The sequence below is a fragment of the Anser anser genome, assembly GCF_964211835.1.
Source record: "Anser anser genome assembly, chromosome: 4".
NCBI classification, from domain to species: domain Eukaryota; kingdom Metazoa; phylum Chordata; class Aves; order Anseriformes; family Anatidae; genus Anser; species Anser anser.
Genome location: NC_139724.1, coordinates 21,781,899 through 21,798,805, shown reverse-complemented (window position 1 = coordinate 21,798,805; position 16,907 = coordinate 21,781,899). Strand labels below are relative to the sequence as shown.

Sequence of the window (16,907 nt, the reverse complement as noted above, 5' to 3'; positions counted from 1 at the left end):
ATCTAAAGCACATTAAAGTGAATTAAGAAGGATAAAGAGTATGCAACTCATTTATTTCTGAAACACATTGAGGGTCCTGTAGAGCTGTCAAAACTCCATAGCGGTGGATCGGGTCAGTTGATACCAAGTGTTGCAGGGAATACGGCAGTTGTTACACTGTGATTAGGCAAAACAGAGATCAGTAGCCCGAGACCTGAAGCCAATCTTGTTATAATTCAGAAAAATTAGCAAACCTTGAAAGGTTCTTTGTTAACTCAACGGCAGCCTGTGACTGTCTCGAAGTCAGTTATGTGCACACACAGATTTCACAATACCAGAAAGTGGTGTGGAAGTGACATGTTTTTTACAAAGAAAATTGCGGGTATGCTAACAGAGATTGGCTAGGACTTGTAGTCAATAATGATAATAAAGAGTGATTTAGCTTGTAGCCAGAGAAGGGAGGCTGGCACCAAGATACCTTGGTCTGCCCTGTCTTTTCCTCACTCATTGCAGTGAAGCAAAGGTGAATTTGTCAGCTTCAGCCACTGATGTTTACTTTTAAGAGGAGTGCAATGCTGTATATTTCACAAGGTCTTAACATGCGGATTAAGCCCAACGGTGCCGTGAGCACCTAGAGGTGATTATTGTTGTTAGAAATGACAAGTTTAAGCCAATCTTTCTCTTCTCCCTGCAGCGGATTGCTTGGACCCAGCCTGTTCCAGTCACGGTGTGTGCATCCACGGCGAGTGCCACTGCAACCCGGGCTGGGGGGGCAGCAACTGTGAAATCCTGAAGACAATGTGCCCTGACCAGTGCTCTGGCCATGGCACCTACCTTCAAGAGAGTGGTACCTGCACCTGTGACCCCAACTGGACAGGTCCAGATTGCTCCAATGGTAAGGGTTAAAAGCACTCATGTTTTGTAAAACGATGATGTATTGGATAGCACTGCTTTAATGACATTATTGTGTTAGCACAGGACCTACCAAGCTGATGCAAGCCTTTCAGATGACGTTAGTATGAGCTGTGAATTGATTCAAAGGTTCAAAATAGCTAACGAATTTGAAGTATTTGGAAATTACTTTGTTATTATCTGTTAGCCACTTTCTCCTGATAGCTCACATACAACTACAGAATGTTCTTTGTACAATATATATATAAGTATCATCTTAATACATCCAGTTAGAAACTACAACAGTGAAGCTAGAGAGAGTCCATTTAAAAATCTCTCTAGCTAATTGAAGACCTTTTTCTTGAAGTTTTTGCACAGACGTACCAGTTTGAAGGCAATGCGAATGCAAGAATTAATCCTAAACAGCTTTCGAGGAAAGGTGCAGGCTGCCAGGGCAGAAGGAGTTGGTAGAGGTGAAGAAGTAAATGGGACTTCTTGAAGTCTGAAACTGTACTTATTAAAAGTGTAATCCAAGCTTAGAGGAAGTAGGAGAAAATGACTGGAGTTTCTGTCCCAGGAAGCAGAATCTAAATATTTATGATTATGACAGCAGCCTTTTGACAAATACAAGTTTTTAGAATATTGTTTGGTAGCCACATATCAAGAGACAAATCATGTCTAACTGTGAGATATATATTTGACTTAAACAGTTCATCTAACAACTCAGATGATTTTGTTAATGAAAACTGAACACATGGGCTAGCTGGGTTTGTGCCAGCTTATGAATAAATATAACTTTTTTATGAGGAACCATCTTTTTAAAGCAAATGTACTTCCTGACCAGGATCTGTGATACTCCGTAATGTTTTATGTATATGAAAATGACGGGACAGAGTTCCAAACATTCAATAAAAAGTGACAAAAAGGAGAAAATGTCTTCTATTAAATTTGTTTAAAAGAAAAAAATCTCATTTTCTTGCACTAAAAATGGCTATTTGTGAGAGATCTGTTGTAGTTCTCAGGCAAAACATGGATCCTCTATTTCTTGATACAAGGTCCGTTATACTGTTTTTGATTATTCAGTTATCCTCCATCTTCTACTTACATTTCAAGGAATGATTAGTCATTATAATAAATGCAATATTTTTGATCTCAGATACATCAGAAGTGTCAGCCTCACAAAAAAGCATTGTAAAAAGACACAGATTATTTGCCGAAGTTGTGCAAAATGACCTTCAGACTGGTACACTAAAGAAGTAAATCTTTCCCATAAACATTTTGTTAAGCTGCTAGAAGAAAAAAAAAAGAATGAGTTATTTCCATCAGAGGAGTTTATAGGTTTGAAATCAGCAGAGCTTTCCTCTATCTTCATCAGCAGTTTGTCCGTTAATTAGCCCTTCAATTCCACTTCAATTAAATTAACTCTAATTAATAAGTTCATTACAAAGATTGACGCACCTTGCTCAAAGCTAGTGTGCTAAAAGCTGATAAACACCTTCACCCTAATGAAAAATTGATTAGATTGAAGAGAAATAAACCTTTCTTTTTTGGAGCTGCATTGACGTTTTGCGACTCTAAAGTTAATCAAACAATCTTGGATCTCTTAATCAAAAATCTAATTCAAAGTAGATATAAAATGCTGTATAGGAAGAAAAGGGGGGGGGGGGGGACGGAATTACAGATGTCTTTCTCCAGAAACATTCTGGTCTGTTTCTTATGGGAAATGTCACAGCTCCTTGGTACTGTGTTTAATGTTCCACAGCACTTGGAGACAGAGAGTTTTCCTCTACTGGGGAAGAAAACCCTTATTGAGTGGAAAACTGGAAACCTTTGATGCACTGAAATCTGTTGAAAATAATTTCAGCCTTTTATTACTAAATTGTTTGTTGTCTTTTACAAGAAAACAAAAACAAAATACAGTACTCTTATGAAGCAATACTCTTATGTGGTTACAACCAACCATATGCCAAGGAACCAAAGAATTCCCTCGGGCTGTATTGTAGCTTCTCCTTTTTTCTGTCGTGTGCTTAGCAGAAGTAAAGTTTTCTGGAGTCTGACTAAATGAACTGAAACTGTAAATGCAAAATCTGGCAGTCTAAATTATCATGTTGTATTAGCAGAGACTTAACATGCGTTGTTTGGCCTCTGTCTACCTTTGGCTCTTAACATTTTTTTCAATTATTCTATCAGTTACAAGATCCTGTTACTATACGTAAATGACAAGTTAAATTGCTGTATGTTGATTTATTTTTTTAACAATCTATTATTTAAATCAGACTGCTCATAGCTGTCACTGATACAAATTTACTGAATGTAAAAGAGAATCATCTTTTATATTTAACAGATGTGTCAGTATGTCAGCATAGTACTAATTTGTCTCAGTAAGGCTGATTCTTTATAATGAAAAAATGTGTCAGAAATGGCACATTTTTACTTCGAAAGAAAACAGGGAGCAGGGTAGGGAGGGGAAACCTTGTTAAAATGAACTTTCATTAATAGTAGATTTTTGCTTACAATGTACAATGACCTAGGTATGTGGTACATTTAGTCACTAGATGTATGTTGTAACTTCTAGGTTTGAGTGCCATATAACCTAAGTTATGAAAGGCTGCTGTTAACATGTATGTGATCTCAAAAAATGTAAATAAAAGTTACTTAGAGCTAACAGAAGAACTGTGTGCACTTAAGCACCACTAAGTCTAGTGGATAACTAAGTATTAACATGGAGATAAAACTCTGTGCTCCATATTATGTTGTGTCCTACCTGAAAATGCCTTTCACTGTAAATTCCTTTGATTTAATTACCAAAGATTTTGACTTTCTTGCTCTTCACATGTTGAGTTAAAATGTAGCGCTGCTAATTAATGCACACCCTCTCTCTCCTGTGTGCACTCTCTGCCTCCTTTTCTCCCCTGTTCCCCTCTCAAATCCAGAAATCTGTTCGGTGGACTGCGGCACGCACGGTGTCTGCATGGGTGGAACGTGTCGCTGCGAGGACGGCTGGACGGGCGCAGCCTGCAACCAGAGAGCCTGCCATCCCCGCTGCACCGAGCACGGCACCTGCAAGGACGGGAAGTGCGAATGTAGCCAGGGATGGAATGGAGAGCACTGTACTATTGGTAGGCTGGCTATGCTTTAATGTGTCCTCGGTGCGAAACTCAAAGAGCCAGCACTGCTGGCTGTGTCTGAATAAGAAGCGTATTACTTTGATGCTTGTTTCTTCAAGCAGAATATTTGCACTTGTCGGTCTGTGTAAAGGAATTGATATTTTAAGAAAGGAAATGGTTATATAATGGCTCATCAGTTCTCCATAGCTAGTTTGCTGTGAAAAGAATTCCCTGTTCAATCTTTTCCCTTTAACTGCCTTTTTGCCGAGGAGGCTACACTTATTTTAAACTGTAAATATATTCTTTGATTTATACTTTTCTATTTTTATATGATAGCTTAATGTCTTTCGGAAATGAAGCTTCCTTTTGTTTTTCTTTTATTATTATTATTATTATTTCTTGGAGAAGAAGGTCTGAAAAGTGAATTTTGCCTATGCACAAAAACAGCACTTCCACTTTGTAATACGTGATCTAACTACCCAAAATTACTTTCTTGTAAACATAATGCTCTATTTAAGAATTATATCAGTTTTTATATGTAAATAACAGCAGTTTCATACAGCAGATTGAGAAGAAGTAATCCTCACTACAGCTTCTGTGTTGCTGTAATTGAGTTAGTTCTAGCACGGAGAAACCTTTGGAGATTACTGTGCCTTTATTAATGGAGCTTTTCTTACTCAGTTATGTACAGTATGTATGACCCATGTGCAGCTCATCCTCCCCACTGCCCAAGGCTTGACAGTGCATTAGCATGGGAGATTACACCTGTAGATAAGGGAACTAAGGAAACAGAAGAAAGTGGATGAAGAGTTGTCCAAAAGTTTATCATTTTTAAGTTGATTTTGAAAAGCTGTAGAGCTGAAAAATCACCTAGGCTCACTTCATGCAAGATGCAGCAGGACTCTAATGCAGAAGGAGGGTCCTATCCAAACATTTTTTGTCTCTGCATAATCGCAGATAAAAATGATTGCATGACAACAGGTAGGAAGCACAGACAAAGGATCGGCAGAAGTCTGAGTGTAAAAGCAGACTCACAAGTACTTAGGGCTGTGGTGAGCACTGCACAAAGCTCAGTGAAGGCTGTGACAGGAGTAACAAAGTGGCTCAGCAGGAATTTATGGGGCACATCTCCCAAATGTGAGAAACATCGTGGATAAGCGCTTGGAGGTGAATTGAATAGATGTGAAAAGGTGGTCACAGGACAAAGGCAAGTATTAGCAATGAGTGATGTGGAAATTGAAAGATAATCTAAATAGTCTAAAAAACTTTTGATAAGGAAAAAGTTTCATATTTGAAGAGATGGAAGAGCATCAGTTAAAAGAGGTTATGTGGCCAAAGCAACAAGGTAGGACAGTAAGTCTAATAGTGGTAGAGGTGATGGATGTGAACGTAGCATGATTTTCTTTTGCTACAGGCTGAAAAGGGGCTGGAGAAGTTCAACTTCTGCGGATGTTTTGGAAGGGCTGTGACTCAGAGTGTGCGGGCATGACTGTGTCATCACTGGGGCATGAGTATCTAGAGAAAAGGCCCAAGCTACATTCCCAAATAGCTGTAGCCTTGGCTGGCAGGCAGGATGGTGGTGCTGTATGTGGCAGTCACAGGAAACAGTGGCGTGAGCTTTGAGGGCAGGGAAAATGAAGGTCTGTTTTGGCTGTATTACTGATACCCACATCATTGCACCAGGAACACGAGTCAAAATTCCATTTTGTAGAAGGAAGTCAGGTGTGAAGTAGTAAGATTGATTTGTGAGTTATTTTTAAAGAAATCGCAATTGATTTTTTTTTGTTTGTTTGTTTACAAATGAGAGTGCCCAGATGTAGGAGGGAGGGGGGGCCAAGATGCAACTGCGCAGGACCCTGGGAAGAATTGATGGGGTTAACATTTTTGAGGAGCTTCCAGAAAACATGCTGACAAAGTGAGTAGCGAGGTGGGGAGAGAACTGCTTTTTAAACAATAAAGTAAATCTTTAGAAGTAGGATAAAACCTTTCCCTTGACCGCTTTAACTTGCCAACGAGCAATTACTCAGCAAATCACTCTGCTGTTGGTCTCACTGACCTTGGCAGCATTTCAAGGGTTGTAGTTATACACGGATGAACTGCTCTTGAACAATTTTTCCAACATATTAGGCACAAACAAGTTTTTCCTCAGTGCTGGCCAAGCAGGTTTGTCTTCCCACCTGTTTATTCTTCAAATGTGTATTTACTTTGTGGCTGCTGCTGTAAAAATAGTTTGATTTGTTTATATTACCCTCACAGCCTTGAAGACATGTAATGAGGTACAGTCTGTAGCCTGCTGTTAATATTTATTTTTCCTAGTGCTGTTTTCTTCAGGACCCCAGTGCTATGGAGAAACCAGGTCATTTTACTGTTCATTTACAAGAGTTATTCCTACTTAGTGGAGTAAAAATTGATGCTTCCTCAGGTTGGTAAATGGAGAGTCAATTTGCTTTTCTCTCACCTGTCCTAGAGTATATAGTAGCTCCTTCTAAGCAATAAATTTCAAAATACTAAGGACATCAGAATGTGTCTCCATGCATACCAGCTCTTTAATGTCACCCTCCGTTTGTAGCCCAAGCATTTTTATGTTATTTACAACTCCCAGTTTGGTAGCAGAATATTTATCTAACTTCTGTTGAGCACAGGAAAGACTTGCACTCTGCCTTCATATCCCCAAAATTAAAATAAGGGCATCTTTCTTTTTTCTGAGTCATTAACTGTTTAGCTACAGTAGTGTGAAAGATTTTAGAAATACAGATTTGTTTGTCTGATGCAGGTATTAGCTGGAAGGCGCATAAAATGCAATGGCCTGCATTTACAACTTCTTTGGGAAAGGAATATTCCAAAGAAGTTGTAAATTTTAAGGCCAATGCACTTTATTCACTTTTGGGGAGAGGAATAGCCCACCAGATCTCTAGCTGGTTGCACAGAATGTGGTAGATAAGTATGCATTAAGTACAGAGGCGCTAACTGGAATGTTCACTGAATCATCAAAGTCCCTAACTCATTTTGATCGAAGACATAATGTTTTTTTGTGAAGCGTGAATGCCACTTCAGATGTAAAAACGTTTTGCACTTCTACTTAAAATTTTTATGTATTTCTAAACGTTGACTGTTAGTCCAGTGTCATTTTCAGTTATCCCACTGTTTGTATTTTTAGTTGACTTTTATTAAAGGATAGGAAAAAGGAAAAAACCACAAACTTATTGCTGTAATTTAAAGAAGATAGTCCTTAGTGGTACTCTTCTCTAAAATCTTTTACGCCCTTGATTGCTTTTTGAGTTATTATGGTGTTTGTTTATACTCCCAAGATACTCAAATAGAAATTTGGCCAAAGGAAAGTCTAATTGCTCTAAAATTTCAGAGAGCATTTGTTTCTTTTTATTCCAATACTTCAGGACTTTGAGAATCAAAATAACAGATGATTGCAAAGGTTTGCTTTTTTTGTTCAGACAAAATTTTGACATCTGTTACTCAGCATACATTTGTTAAGCATCAACGTTTCCCTAAGGCCAGGGATCGCAAGACTGAAAATTGGAATTTATATACATTTAATGTTATGTACATTTGGTTTGTGAGAGAGAACAGAATAGACTAAATAAATAAGATTTTTTAAAGTTTTTCAAGCGAAGTGTGTAGTAAAGTGGGCAAGGTTTTTTTGGCTAATGTGGTAAGCGTGATGTGTGTTGCTGACACCCACTGGTCTGTTGTGCATCTCTGGCAAAGGGTTGTTCTGACGTAAACACCATACCTAATGTGGGCCACACTTGTGAGTCATTTTCTTTGCTCTGAACGCATACTTCCAAAGATTTACATCAAAGATGTTCATCAAAACACTACAGTGTTGTGACTAGATTAATCTAATGAGAAATAAAGAAACTCAAGATTTATTGCTTTGTTTAGCATCGTAAAAGATTGAACTAAACACTGGCAATATATGTTCCAAATACATATTCCATTTTAAGGCTATCTAAATTGCTTACTGTCTTTTCCCTCTAGAAAATCGTAGTATTTTACCATTTCTTGTATCCATGTGAGAGCGGGTTAAATCTACAGTTTACTGCAAAGCTATGGAAAATCCCTGTCAATTGTTTATTTGGTTTGGGAGTAACATTCATGGGTCTGGGGTCAGCATCCATGTATCATTTTGTAAAGCTGAACCTGCATCTCAATGTGATACAAGACCACACATGCACAGCTGGTGCCCAGGTGAAAGCCTGGATGAAAATTTGCTCTGTAATAAAGTTTTTATAACACAGTTGTGCTAAAATATGTTTTAGTTTCCTTTCTATCCTGGCTTGCAATGAGTTCAGTGACCCTCTCCTGTCTTAGTTGTTGCTCTGTGAGATTGGAACAGACATTTCACAAGTCTCATTATTTTTTGTGATATAACTGTTATGTACCATGAGTAAATTAAGTAACTGTCTTAGGAAGCCCATAAATATGAATACTTTTCCAGCTGCTTTTCCATTAAACTCTGTTAGCTGAATGAAATTAGTAAATAATTATGTTGGTGGGGAATCTGCTATATCCATGTGCTGTGTAACATCCCAGTTTTACAATGCAACTTAATTTTTTCTATAGACCAAATTAGTTTTAGGGTAATCTAAATTGCAAATTGGCCAATTTGCATTAAAACTATGCCTTCTTGTTCAGATTTGTCAACACCTCTTTTTTAAAAAGTCTTCGACATTAAGCATGGGTGGGTAAGACCATCTGTTTATGGAGCTTGCCTGCAGCTCCATTACTTAACACATGAGACAGGTTACAGCTGTTTAATTGTTATCGTGTTGAACGATTATCTTTCCATCCAAAATTAATGTTTATATATGTATGCATGGAAAGCAAGTCATTAAACATAAGTGATCTAAATGTGGATTAATGTCATTAAGCATTGATATTAATCCCTCAGGAGGGCTAAAGTTAGCGTAGTGGTATTCAAGCTACTTTAGAGTGCTGTGTGATGCTATCTTACCTGGTACGCAGAACTGAAATTCACATCCAGTGATGGTCTGCTGTAGAAGAGTACAGCTTACAATATGTTTGTATTCCCTTGGAAACTGGGATCAGAATGTTTTTTATCATCTAAGAATTTTCCCTAAAATTAATTGAGAAAAAAATAACAAGGGTCAGCAAAGTACTTAAATTAAACTTTTCTCTGCATTAAATAATGTTAAAAAAAATGAATTTTCTTTAGCAAGAGCTTTCTAGTTTCGGCTATCTTAACTAGAAAACCAGGGAAGTCATCTGGTTTAGATTTTCAGAACTACAGAAAAAAAAAATCTGGAGCACACTCCTGTAGGTTCATTTCCATTAGTACAGACTCCGCCCTGGTTAATGGGAAAAAAGGTTTTGTGAGTATGAACAAACACAAAGGTATTTGCATGCTGTTTTTGTATGTGACCATGAGCAGCTCAGAGGTATTCGCAGCGTTGAGGAATGCTTACTTTAAAAAGTATTCTCCTTCCCTAAACCATGTGATCTGCACCTGCTTTCTTCAACATGTGTTTAGCTTAGGGCTCCTTATATTACAGATTTTGAATAAGACTATGTGGAAACGACACTTCATCCCTTTATAATATCAGAGAGCAAGTCAGGACAAATGTTTTCCTCCTGTTAATTAAATGAAGTCCTCATAGAAAACTTGGTATACCTATATATAATTACACCATATATCTTTGCAGTGTGAGTTTGACAAACAAAGTTATGGAACATTTTGAGGGCTTGCTTGATGTTCCCCACCTTTTGCAGGTTAGAGGGAAAGCAACATAACGTTATGTTGACCATCCTTATCTCAATACTGATGCTAATATGGCAAGCATGTTCTACTTTTCTACAGAGTTTAAATTACCAAGTATACTCACATTTCATAGTGTTTTAATGTTTCTGTTAGGCAAAACGTACCTTAATGTCTTCATGCCAAGAAATCTTCATAAACATTAAGATTCTTTTGAGATTTTTGAATTTTGACCAAAAGAAAATGTTTTCCTTTGAAATAGAATAAATACTGCTATATTAATACATTCTATAATTATCAAAATTCCTCAATGCATGTGTTTCCTTAGTGTAGAGTTCATGGAATTACACTCAGTGCAAATTTCACCTTAAATTAAGATCTGAAGGAAGGTATGTCCTTTGCCGTTCAAACCTTTTACTCTCAGATAAAATCTACCAAAGATTCAAAACTAATTACATCAATACCAATTAGTGCACACAATAATTGTGAATGAAATCCTACTTTCAAAATTAATGTCTCAAAAACACCTGACCTCACTGGAGTCAGGATTTCACCACAGTATTTAAACATGTACCATCAATGCAAAAACTTAATAGAAAAGAGAAGATAACTTTCTTGGCACCCAGAGGACTGATAACCACAGTTTAACAGTATTTCATGGAATTTAGTTCAAATGTGGTTTTCATCTTCCCTGTGCCTGAAGAGTATGTTATTAACTTTCCAGGCCAAATCTTGAATATGCAAAGTAATTTACATGCTTTGTAACTAATAAAATACTCCATTACCAGGTAACTTGAAGATAGTGCCTGCGTATCTGAAACTGTAAAACAAAGTGAATTATTTGTTCAGGCCTTAACACATTCCAAGACCAAGTATCTCAAATACAAATTATCTGTTAGCATACTTTAAATTGCTAATTGGTTGATTTGCATTTAAATGAGGACCACATGTGAAGTTCAAGTTAGGCACATTTTCAGAAAACAGAATCCTCTGAGATGAGAAGAATTTTAAAGTGTGTTGCAAAGCTTACTTCAGTTGAAGTGGCCAGAAAGTGAGTGTTATAGTAAGTTGTATAACTAGCTACCTGCTGGTCAGACACATTCTGAAAGTATCTCTAGTCAGAAGGAAAGATGGAAACAATAATTCTTCCCATCCCATCCTGTTCCATGCCATAATATGTTTTCAAGCCAAATTTAACCTTCATGCAGTTCTTACGCTATGCATCAGATTATACGTTCATCTGTCTGAAGCAGCTCTTTGAGATTTTGTTAAAAGTCTCAAACAGGTATTTGAACTTTTTCAGCCTTAACATGTGAGACAGTTTTAAATCCTTAATGGCATATTACTTTTCTTCTAAATCCTTTTCCAGTTAAGTAGATGTTAGATAGGGAACAACACTAGTCATGAACATGTTAGCAGTCCCAAACATGTACCAAACTTACAATGTCTATTATACCCTTAAAAGCAACTAAACCTTTTATGCTAAGAGACATGTGGCTTTCCAATAATAATGATAAGAAGTCTTGTTTTAAAGTAAAATTGGGATTGTCTCCAGAACAAAAAATCTAGAGGACAGTGGGCTTCGGTGCCTTTGAATGTAAAAGCCCATGAAAGGTTGCTGTGAGGAACTGTTGCGGTTTTGGCAAGGGATAAATTGCAGTGAATTCCGTTCTCCCTGCAAAGACATACGCACTAGGTCTATGTAGATGTTGGAGAAAAGTGCAGAAATGATGAAGGTATGATTTTGGGATGAGAATTATGTTTTGGCCTACGTAGGGAGGAAAACAAAGAAGATTGCCAGTGACCATTATTCCAAATCATGTGTTCTCCTTTACAAGAAGGGCAAGATGGAAATTTAGGAGTAAGAAAGTCTCAAAAGGAAAGAGTGTTTGTAATCCTCCTCTATTGGCAGCAACTCTCTGAACATATGGTATGTCTAAGACAAGGTTCTTACAAACTCAGAAAAAGAATGACAACCATGAGTTGCATACACTGGAAGAACATGTGCTTTCAGTACTGTTAGGTGATGAATAGAGAGAATTATATTTGCAAATGATACCAAAGCCTGCTGCCCCCAAGCACTTTGGAAGACGGGACAAGAATTTAAAATTACTTTAACAAATAGAACAGGATTTGCAGAAAAATAGGTGCAATTCGATGAATGCAAGGTTTTGTGCTTAAGTCAGAATAATCAACTGCACAAAGTCACGTTAGGAAGCAGCTCACCAGGTAGAAGATACTCCAAAAAGACTGTAGTGAATCATGAATTTGACATGAGTGAGCTGCTCTGCAGACAGGCTAGAACAGTGGCTTTAAAATTGTAGTGAATTGTGGCCTCCTGTAAGTTTTCTGGTAGATGTATGGACCTCCTCAGAAATTTCATATGGATGCACGGCTTTTTTTAGTCAGCCTTAGAGAATAAAAGCAGTTGCATAAAGAAATCAGTACATCTTTCCCTAAGTCTGCTATGGACAGGATAAGAAGTACTGGGTTTAAATATCACAAGGGATATTTGTTTTTTACATTTGAAAGATGTTTTAATTGCCAGGGTAGTTAAGCTGTGGCTGGGTGGACATGAGAGGAACATTCTTCAAGGTGCCCTGCTAGGAGAAGTGAACCAGAATGAGGAACTACAGACTGAGGCTTGAGTAGGTTAGAGGGGTTAGGACAGAGCAGTCAAATGTTTTTTGTACGAGTTCCCCCAAAACAAACACAAAAAACTTTGTTCACACAAACTGCATTCTCCCTAAAGTTTGCAATGAAGCTCTCAGGAGTTTCTCTTCTGTTGGCAAGTGTCTGTGAAACCACTGAGAAAGCAGTGTGCCTCATCCCCTGCTACTGCTTGGCTGTGCAGGGAGTAAGCTATAATGTTCATAACACTTTGTTAGCACAAATGGCAGAAGTGTAGGTGGCTCATCAAAGCTTCCCTGTCACTCACCATGAAAAAATGTAATGTCACAGAATGGAATTTCTTTTTTCCCCCTTCCTTTTTTTTTTTTAATTTATTTGGTGTACGTAAGACCTGAGAACTTATAGATGCCCAAAAGCCATGTTAAAAGAACATCAGTAGCAAAATCAAAAATATAAAGCTGGGAGGCCATGAGGCAACACTCATTTGGTCCTTCTGTCATTGTCATGATGATTAGAAAAGAAACAACATATATAGTATCAAATACATTATAATAAAAATATAACTACATGGAGTGCTGAAGGAGGGCTGTCAGTTCTGTACACTGATGAAGGAAAGAGGGTATAAAAATTACTTCTTCAATTTTTCCTCTTTTAGCTCTCTTCTCTCAAATTTCTGCTTTCTGTTTTCTTTAGGAGGGAGAGGCTGTAATGTAATAAAGAAGGGAGGAAGCTGCTGGTGTTAGGGGAGAGGAGGCAGGGGTGCTGCTCACATTTCAGGGTAGAGGAAGCAAAAAATAAAAGTTTTTAATTTGGACAGACCATGAATGAAATGGCTTTGGTCACATTCTTTTGTATTTTTACTTCACATCTAGCAGTGCTATGAGGTCAAATTCTGCTCTTGCTGCAAAGTAACTCATGACTTCTGTGGAGCTGTTGATTTGACACTGTAATGGGCTAGTATATGCTACAAAAAGTATGTGGTATGTTGTAGTTTAGTGTGTAGATTACAAAGGTTATTGTGGGTGAAAATGTCTTGTGAAGGGGTGTGGTGGTTTCACACTGCTGGCTAGCTGAGCTCCACCACACTGCTCTCTCACTCGCCCCCCACAAAGGAACTGGGTGAGAGAATACTATGAAAAAGGGCTCAAGGGTTGAGATAAGGACAGGGAATTGTTTACCAATTACCATCATATGCAAAACAGATTTAGCACAGGGAGATTAATGTAATGTATTGCTTATTGCTAATAACGGGCTAGAGCAGTGAGAAACTAAAAGCAAACTAAAAACACCTTCCCCCATCCGCCTTCTTCTACCTGTGTCGCAGGAGAATGGGGAATGGGGGCTGTGGTCAGTCCCTGAGGCTTCATCTCCACCACTCCTTCACGGTCCCTCTCTGCCCCCGCTCCACATGGGGTCCCTCCCACGGGATGCCGGCCTTCCCAAACTGAGCCTGCGGGGGCTGCCCACAGGCAGCAGCTCTTCAAGACCTGCTCCCACACGGCTCCGTACCACGGGGTCCATCCCCCAGGAGCAAACTGCTCCAGCACGGGTCCCCCATGGGTGGCAGGGGAGCTCCAGCTCCACCTGGAGCACCTCCTGCCCTCCTTCTGCACTGACCTTGGGGTCTGCAGCGCTGGTTCTCACTCCTCTCACCCAGCTGCTGTTGCACAGCAGCTTTCTTCCCTTTCCTAAATCTGTTCTCCCAGAGGCCCACCCATTGTCACTCCCTGGCTCAGCTCTGGCCAGCAGCAGGTCCCTTTTGGAGCTGGCTCTGATCTGACATGGAGCAGCTGCTGGGCTCTGCTCACAGAGGCCGCCCCTGCAGCCCCCTGCTACCAAAACTGTGCCATGTAAACCCAATACAATAATAATAACATAAACAAATAGAAGTATAAATTTGCTATACAGTATTTAAAAACATGTCGCTGTTATGATCCTTTATGACGGAATAATCAGAATAATGCAGTGCTATAAGTACCAATTAAGGAACATCAAATCAATGGGTATGTGACTCATGCTGATTTAAACAGGAACTGATTGGGATAAATGGATTTAATATGTACTTTTATTCTGTGGCTATTCTTTCTTACCTAGAGGAAGTAGCATATGAATAATCTAAGGGAGACACTGACTTACATCTCTGGTAGGAGACTAATGGGAGACATTAAATCTAAAAAAAAGAATTAAAAAAGGTCTGGGTTCTGACTGGTTATGAAATATGCCATGTTAAATGTGAATTTGCCTGACTGTTACCACTTCTTTGTAAAACACATTTATTTGCCACGTATTTATATGCAAACGTACACCCATTGATAATATAATTTATATTTTATATTGACTGCCACTTACATGTTCTTGGACTGTCCTAGAAACTGTGCAAATTTTATACTTGTTGTTTTTCTTTATTCCATTTGAAGCTATATTAAGTCCCTCTTGAAAGTCCCTGCTTGAAATAATACCAAAACTTTCAATTTCACAGTCTTAAACCCTGCAAGAAAACTGTTGTGCATACATTGTCTGGTCTATGGCTAGTGTATTAGACTCTTTAAGGACTTCACATAACCCAAATGTGCCAGCTGTTTAAAAATATCACAAAGAGGAGCACCTGCTGAGATGCTCCATCCTCCAAATCCCACCTAGAATTCTCTGCACAGAAGGGAAAATGCTTGTATTTTGTATTTCCACACAGAACGGGGTTAATTCCTGTTTCAGTGGCAGGGCCATAACCACAAGGAAGATAGTATGGCTAGTTAAACCTCACTAAAAAGTTGTACTATTTTTGGTCACTTGTTTTCTGCTTTATGATTCTAGGATGCTGCATATTCACAGAGCAGTTTCTAACATTGCCCTTAATGTCAAGTGATCACGGGTAGAAGGACACTGGGATATAGAACTTGGTTTCTGCACATTATAGGTTTATGGTCTGGTACCGACTTCTTGTAAGACTCCTGGACACACACACAAAAAGCAATTTCTGATTTCTTTTTTTTTTCTTTTTAATGCAGATTGTCTTTCTGAAGGGTAATAGTATGAGGGGGCCCATTTGCAAGGACTGTTTTCTGTTGCCTAGGAGGTTTTTCCTATGTTCCATTTTGTTACCTATCTGTATATTTGTGGAGACATTTAATGTTTCACTGGTGGACAGATGCATTCCCCAGACAGACCTAATTGCTTCAATTTTATGGAAAAAAGCTTGATTTTTCCTCCACACTTGCTGCACTATTCTGAGAGCAGCTGTGTAGGAGCAAGAGGAATTATACTGGATGAGTAAGAGAAGAATTTGATCCACCCTGAAATGCAGCTGTATCACTTTTCTTTTTGTTTGTGGTGTATGTGAAAAGGTACTTACTTTGCTGCTGCCATTCTAATGTTCTATAATTGATGTTTTCATCTTCTTTCTTAGTCTCCCTTTAACCCTATCATTATAGAAAAAAACAAACAAACTGTGCAGTGGACAGCTGATACTTTCTTCAAGCGACAGAGACTAGAAAGTTTCCACCTCCTAGTTGTAGCAGTGATTGTGTCTTCTCTGGGTCTACGTAGCTCATCACATTCCTCCTTGGGCTCAGGAAGAATTTTTTCCCATTCAGTCAAACTGGAGGAAATTCTGTGGCTGGAAACGCCTTTCTTACCTCAGATACACAAAGCTGAGGGTCAATAGCAAGTGACACACAGTACTTGCCAGAAAGGGTCCATTGTCCAGCACAGTTTTAGAAAAGGACAGATTTTGAAAGTGAGCCTATATGGGCTCTGCTGGGAGATCTTGTCCACAGCAAAAATATGGAATTGAATCTGACATTGGTGACTTGGCTTTGCTTGTCCCTGCTACAATGGTCTGCAATGTCCCATCACCTCATGTGCAGGTGGCTGGATTTGGTAGACTGCAGCAGACCAGTCCTATGTGGTTTTGTTTTATGTATTCGTCCCTTTAACACAACTGCAGCTGATGTCTGTTTCCTAAAAGTAAGGAGGGAACATACAACCTGCTGTGTTTCATGTATCAAAAGTAGGAGCCTGCTGCTTTAAACCCATCTTGTGCTCTGTCTTTCATTCATCCATCTGTCCTCCTCAAATTTTTTTTCCTCCTCAAATGTTAATTGTCGTAACTTATGAAAAAAAAGTCTTGCTTTTCTTGGATATACTGTGTTATTTATTTTTATACATCTAAAGCCTGAGTTTAATTGTCACCTGTTTTTCCAAATGAAGTGGATCACCATGCTACTAACCCCACTATACCTTCTTCAACCCTACCTATATGGTCTTAACTTATTTACATAATCGGTGTGTGTGCTCAGAAGAATAACTGTGGTTGAACTGAAGCAGAAGGAAATTATTCCTCTTAAAAATACTGTTAATGCAATCAGAGTTAAGATAGTATGCTGGTTATGCTGTCAGAGCTATACATGACCTGCAAATTAAAGATCTTCCAGTATGGTCAGTGTTTTAAGCTCAAAAGCGAAGTAATTACTCTTACGTTGTGTTGAAAATTGGATTTTTTAACTAGCTTTGATTATATTTTTGTTATACGTAAAAATCAAAGCATGTGAAGGGAAGTGGGAAGAAAA

General features: G+C 38.5%; 1 protein-coding gene across 6 annotated transcripts in view; it reads left to right on the top strand.

The window, feature by feature from the left end:
* Positions 1-16,907, top strand: part of LOC310899261 (teneurin-3) — a 242,570-nt gene that overhangs the window by 158,871 nt on the left and 66,792 nt on the right. For all 6 annotated transcript variants that reach the window (XM_083835481.1, XM_083835480.1, XM_083835479.1 and 3 more), the window contains 2 exons: positions 674-874; positions 3,804-3,989. In XM_083835481.1, coding sequence (XP_083691607.1) covers positions 674-874; positions 3,804-3,989 — 387 coding nt within the window. The remainder of the gene's footprint in view (positions 1-673; positions 875-3,803; positions 3,990-16,907) is intronic.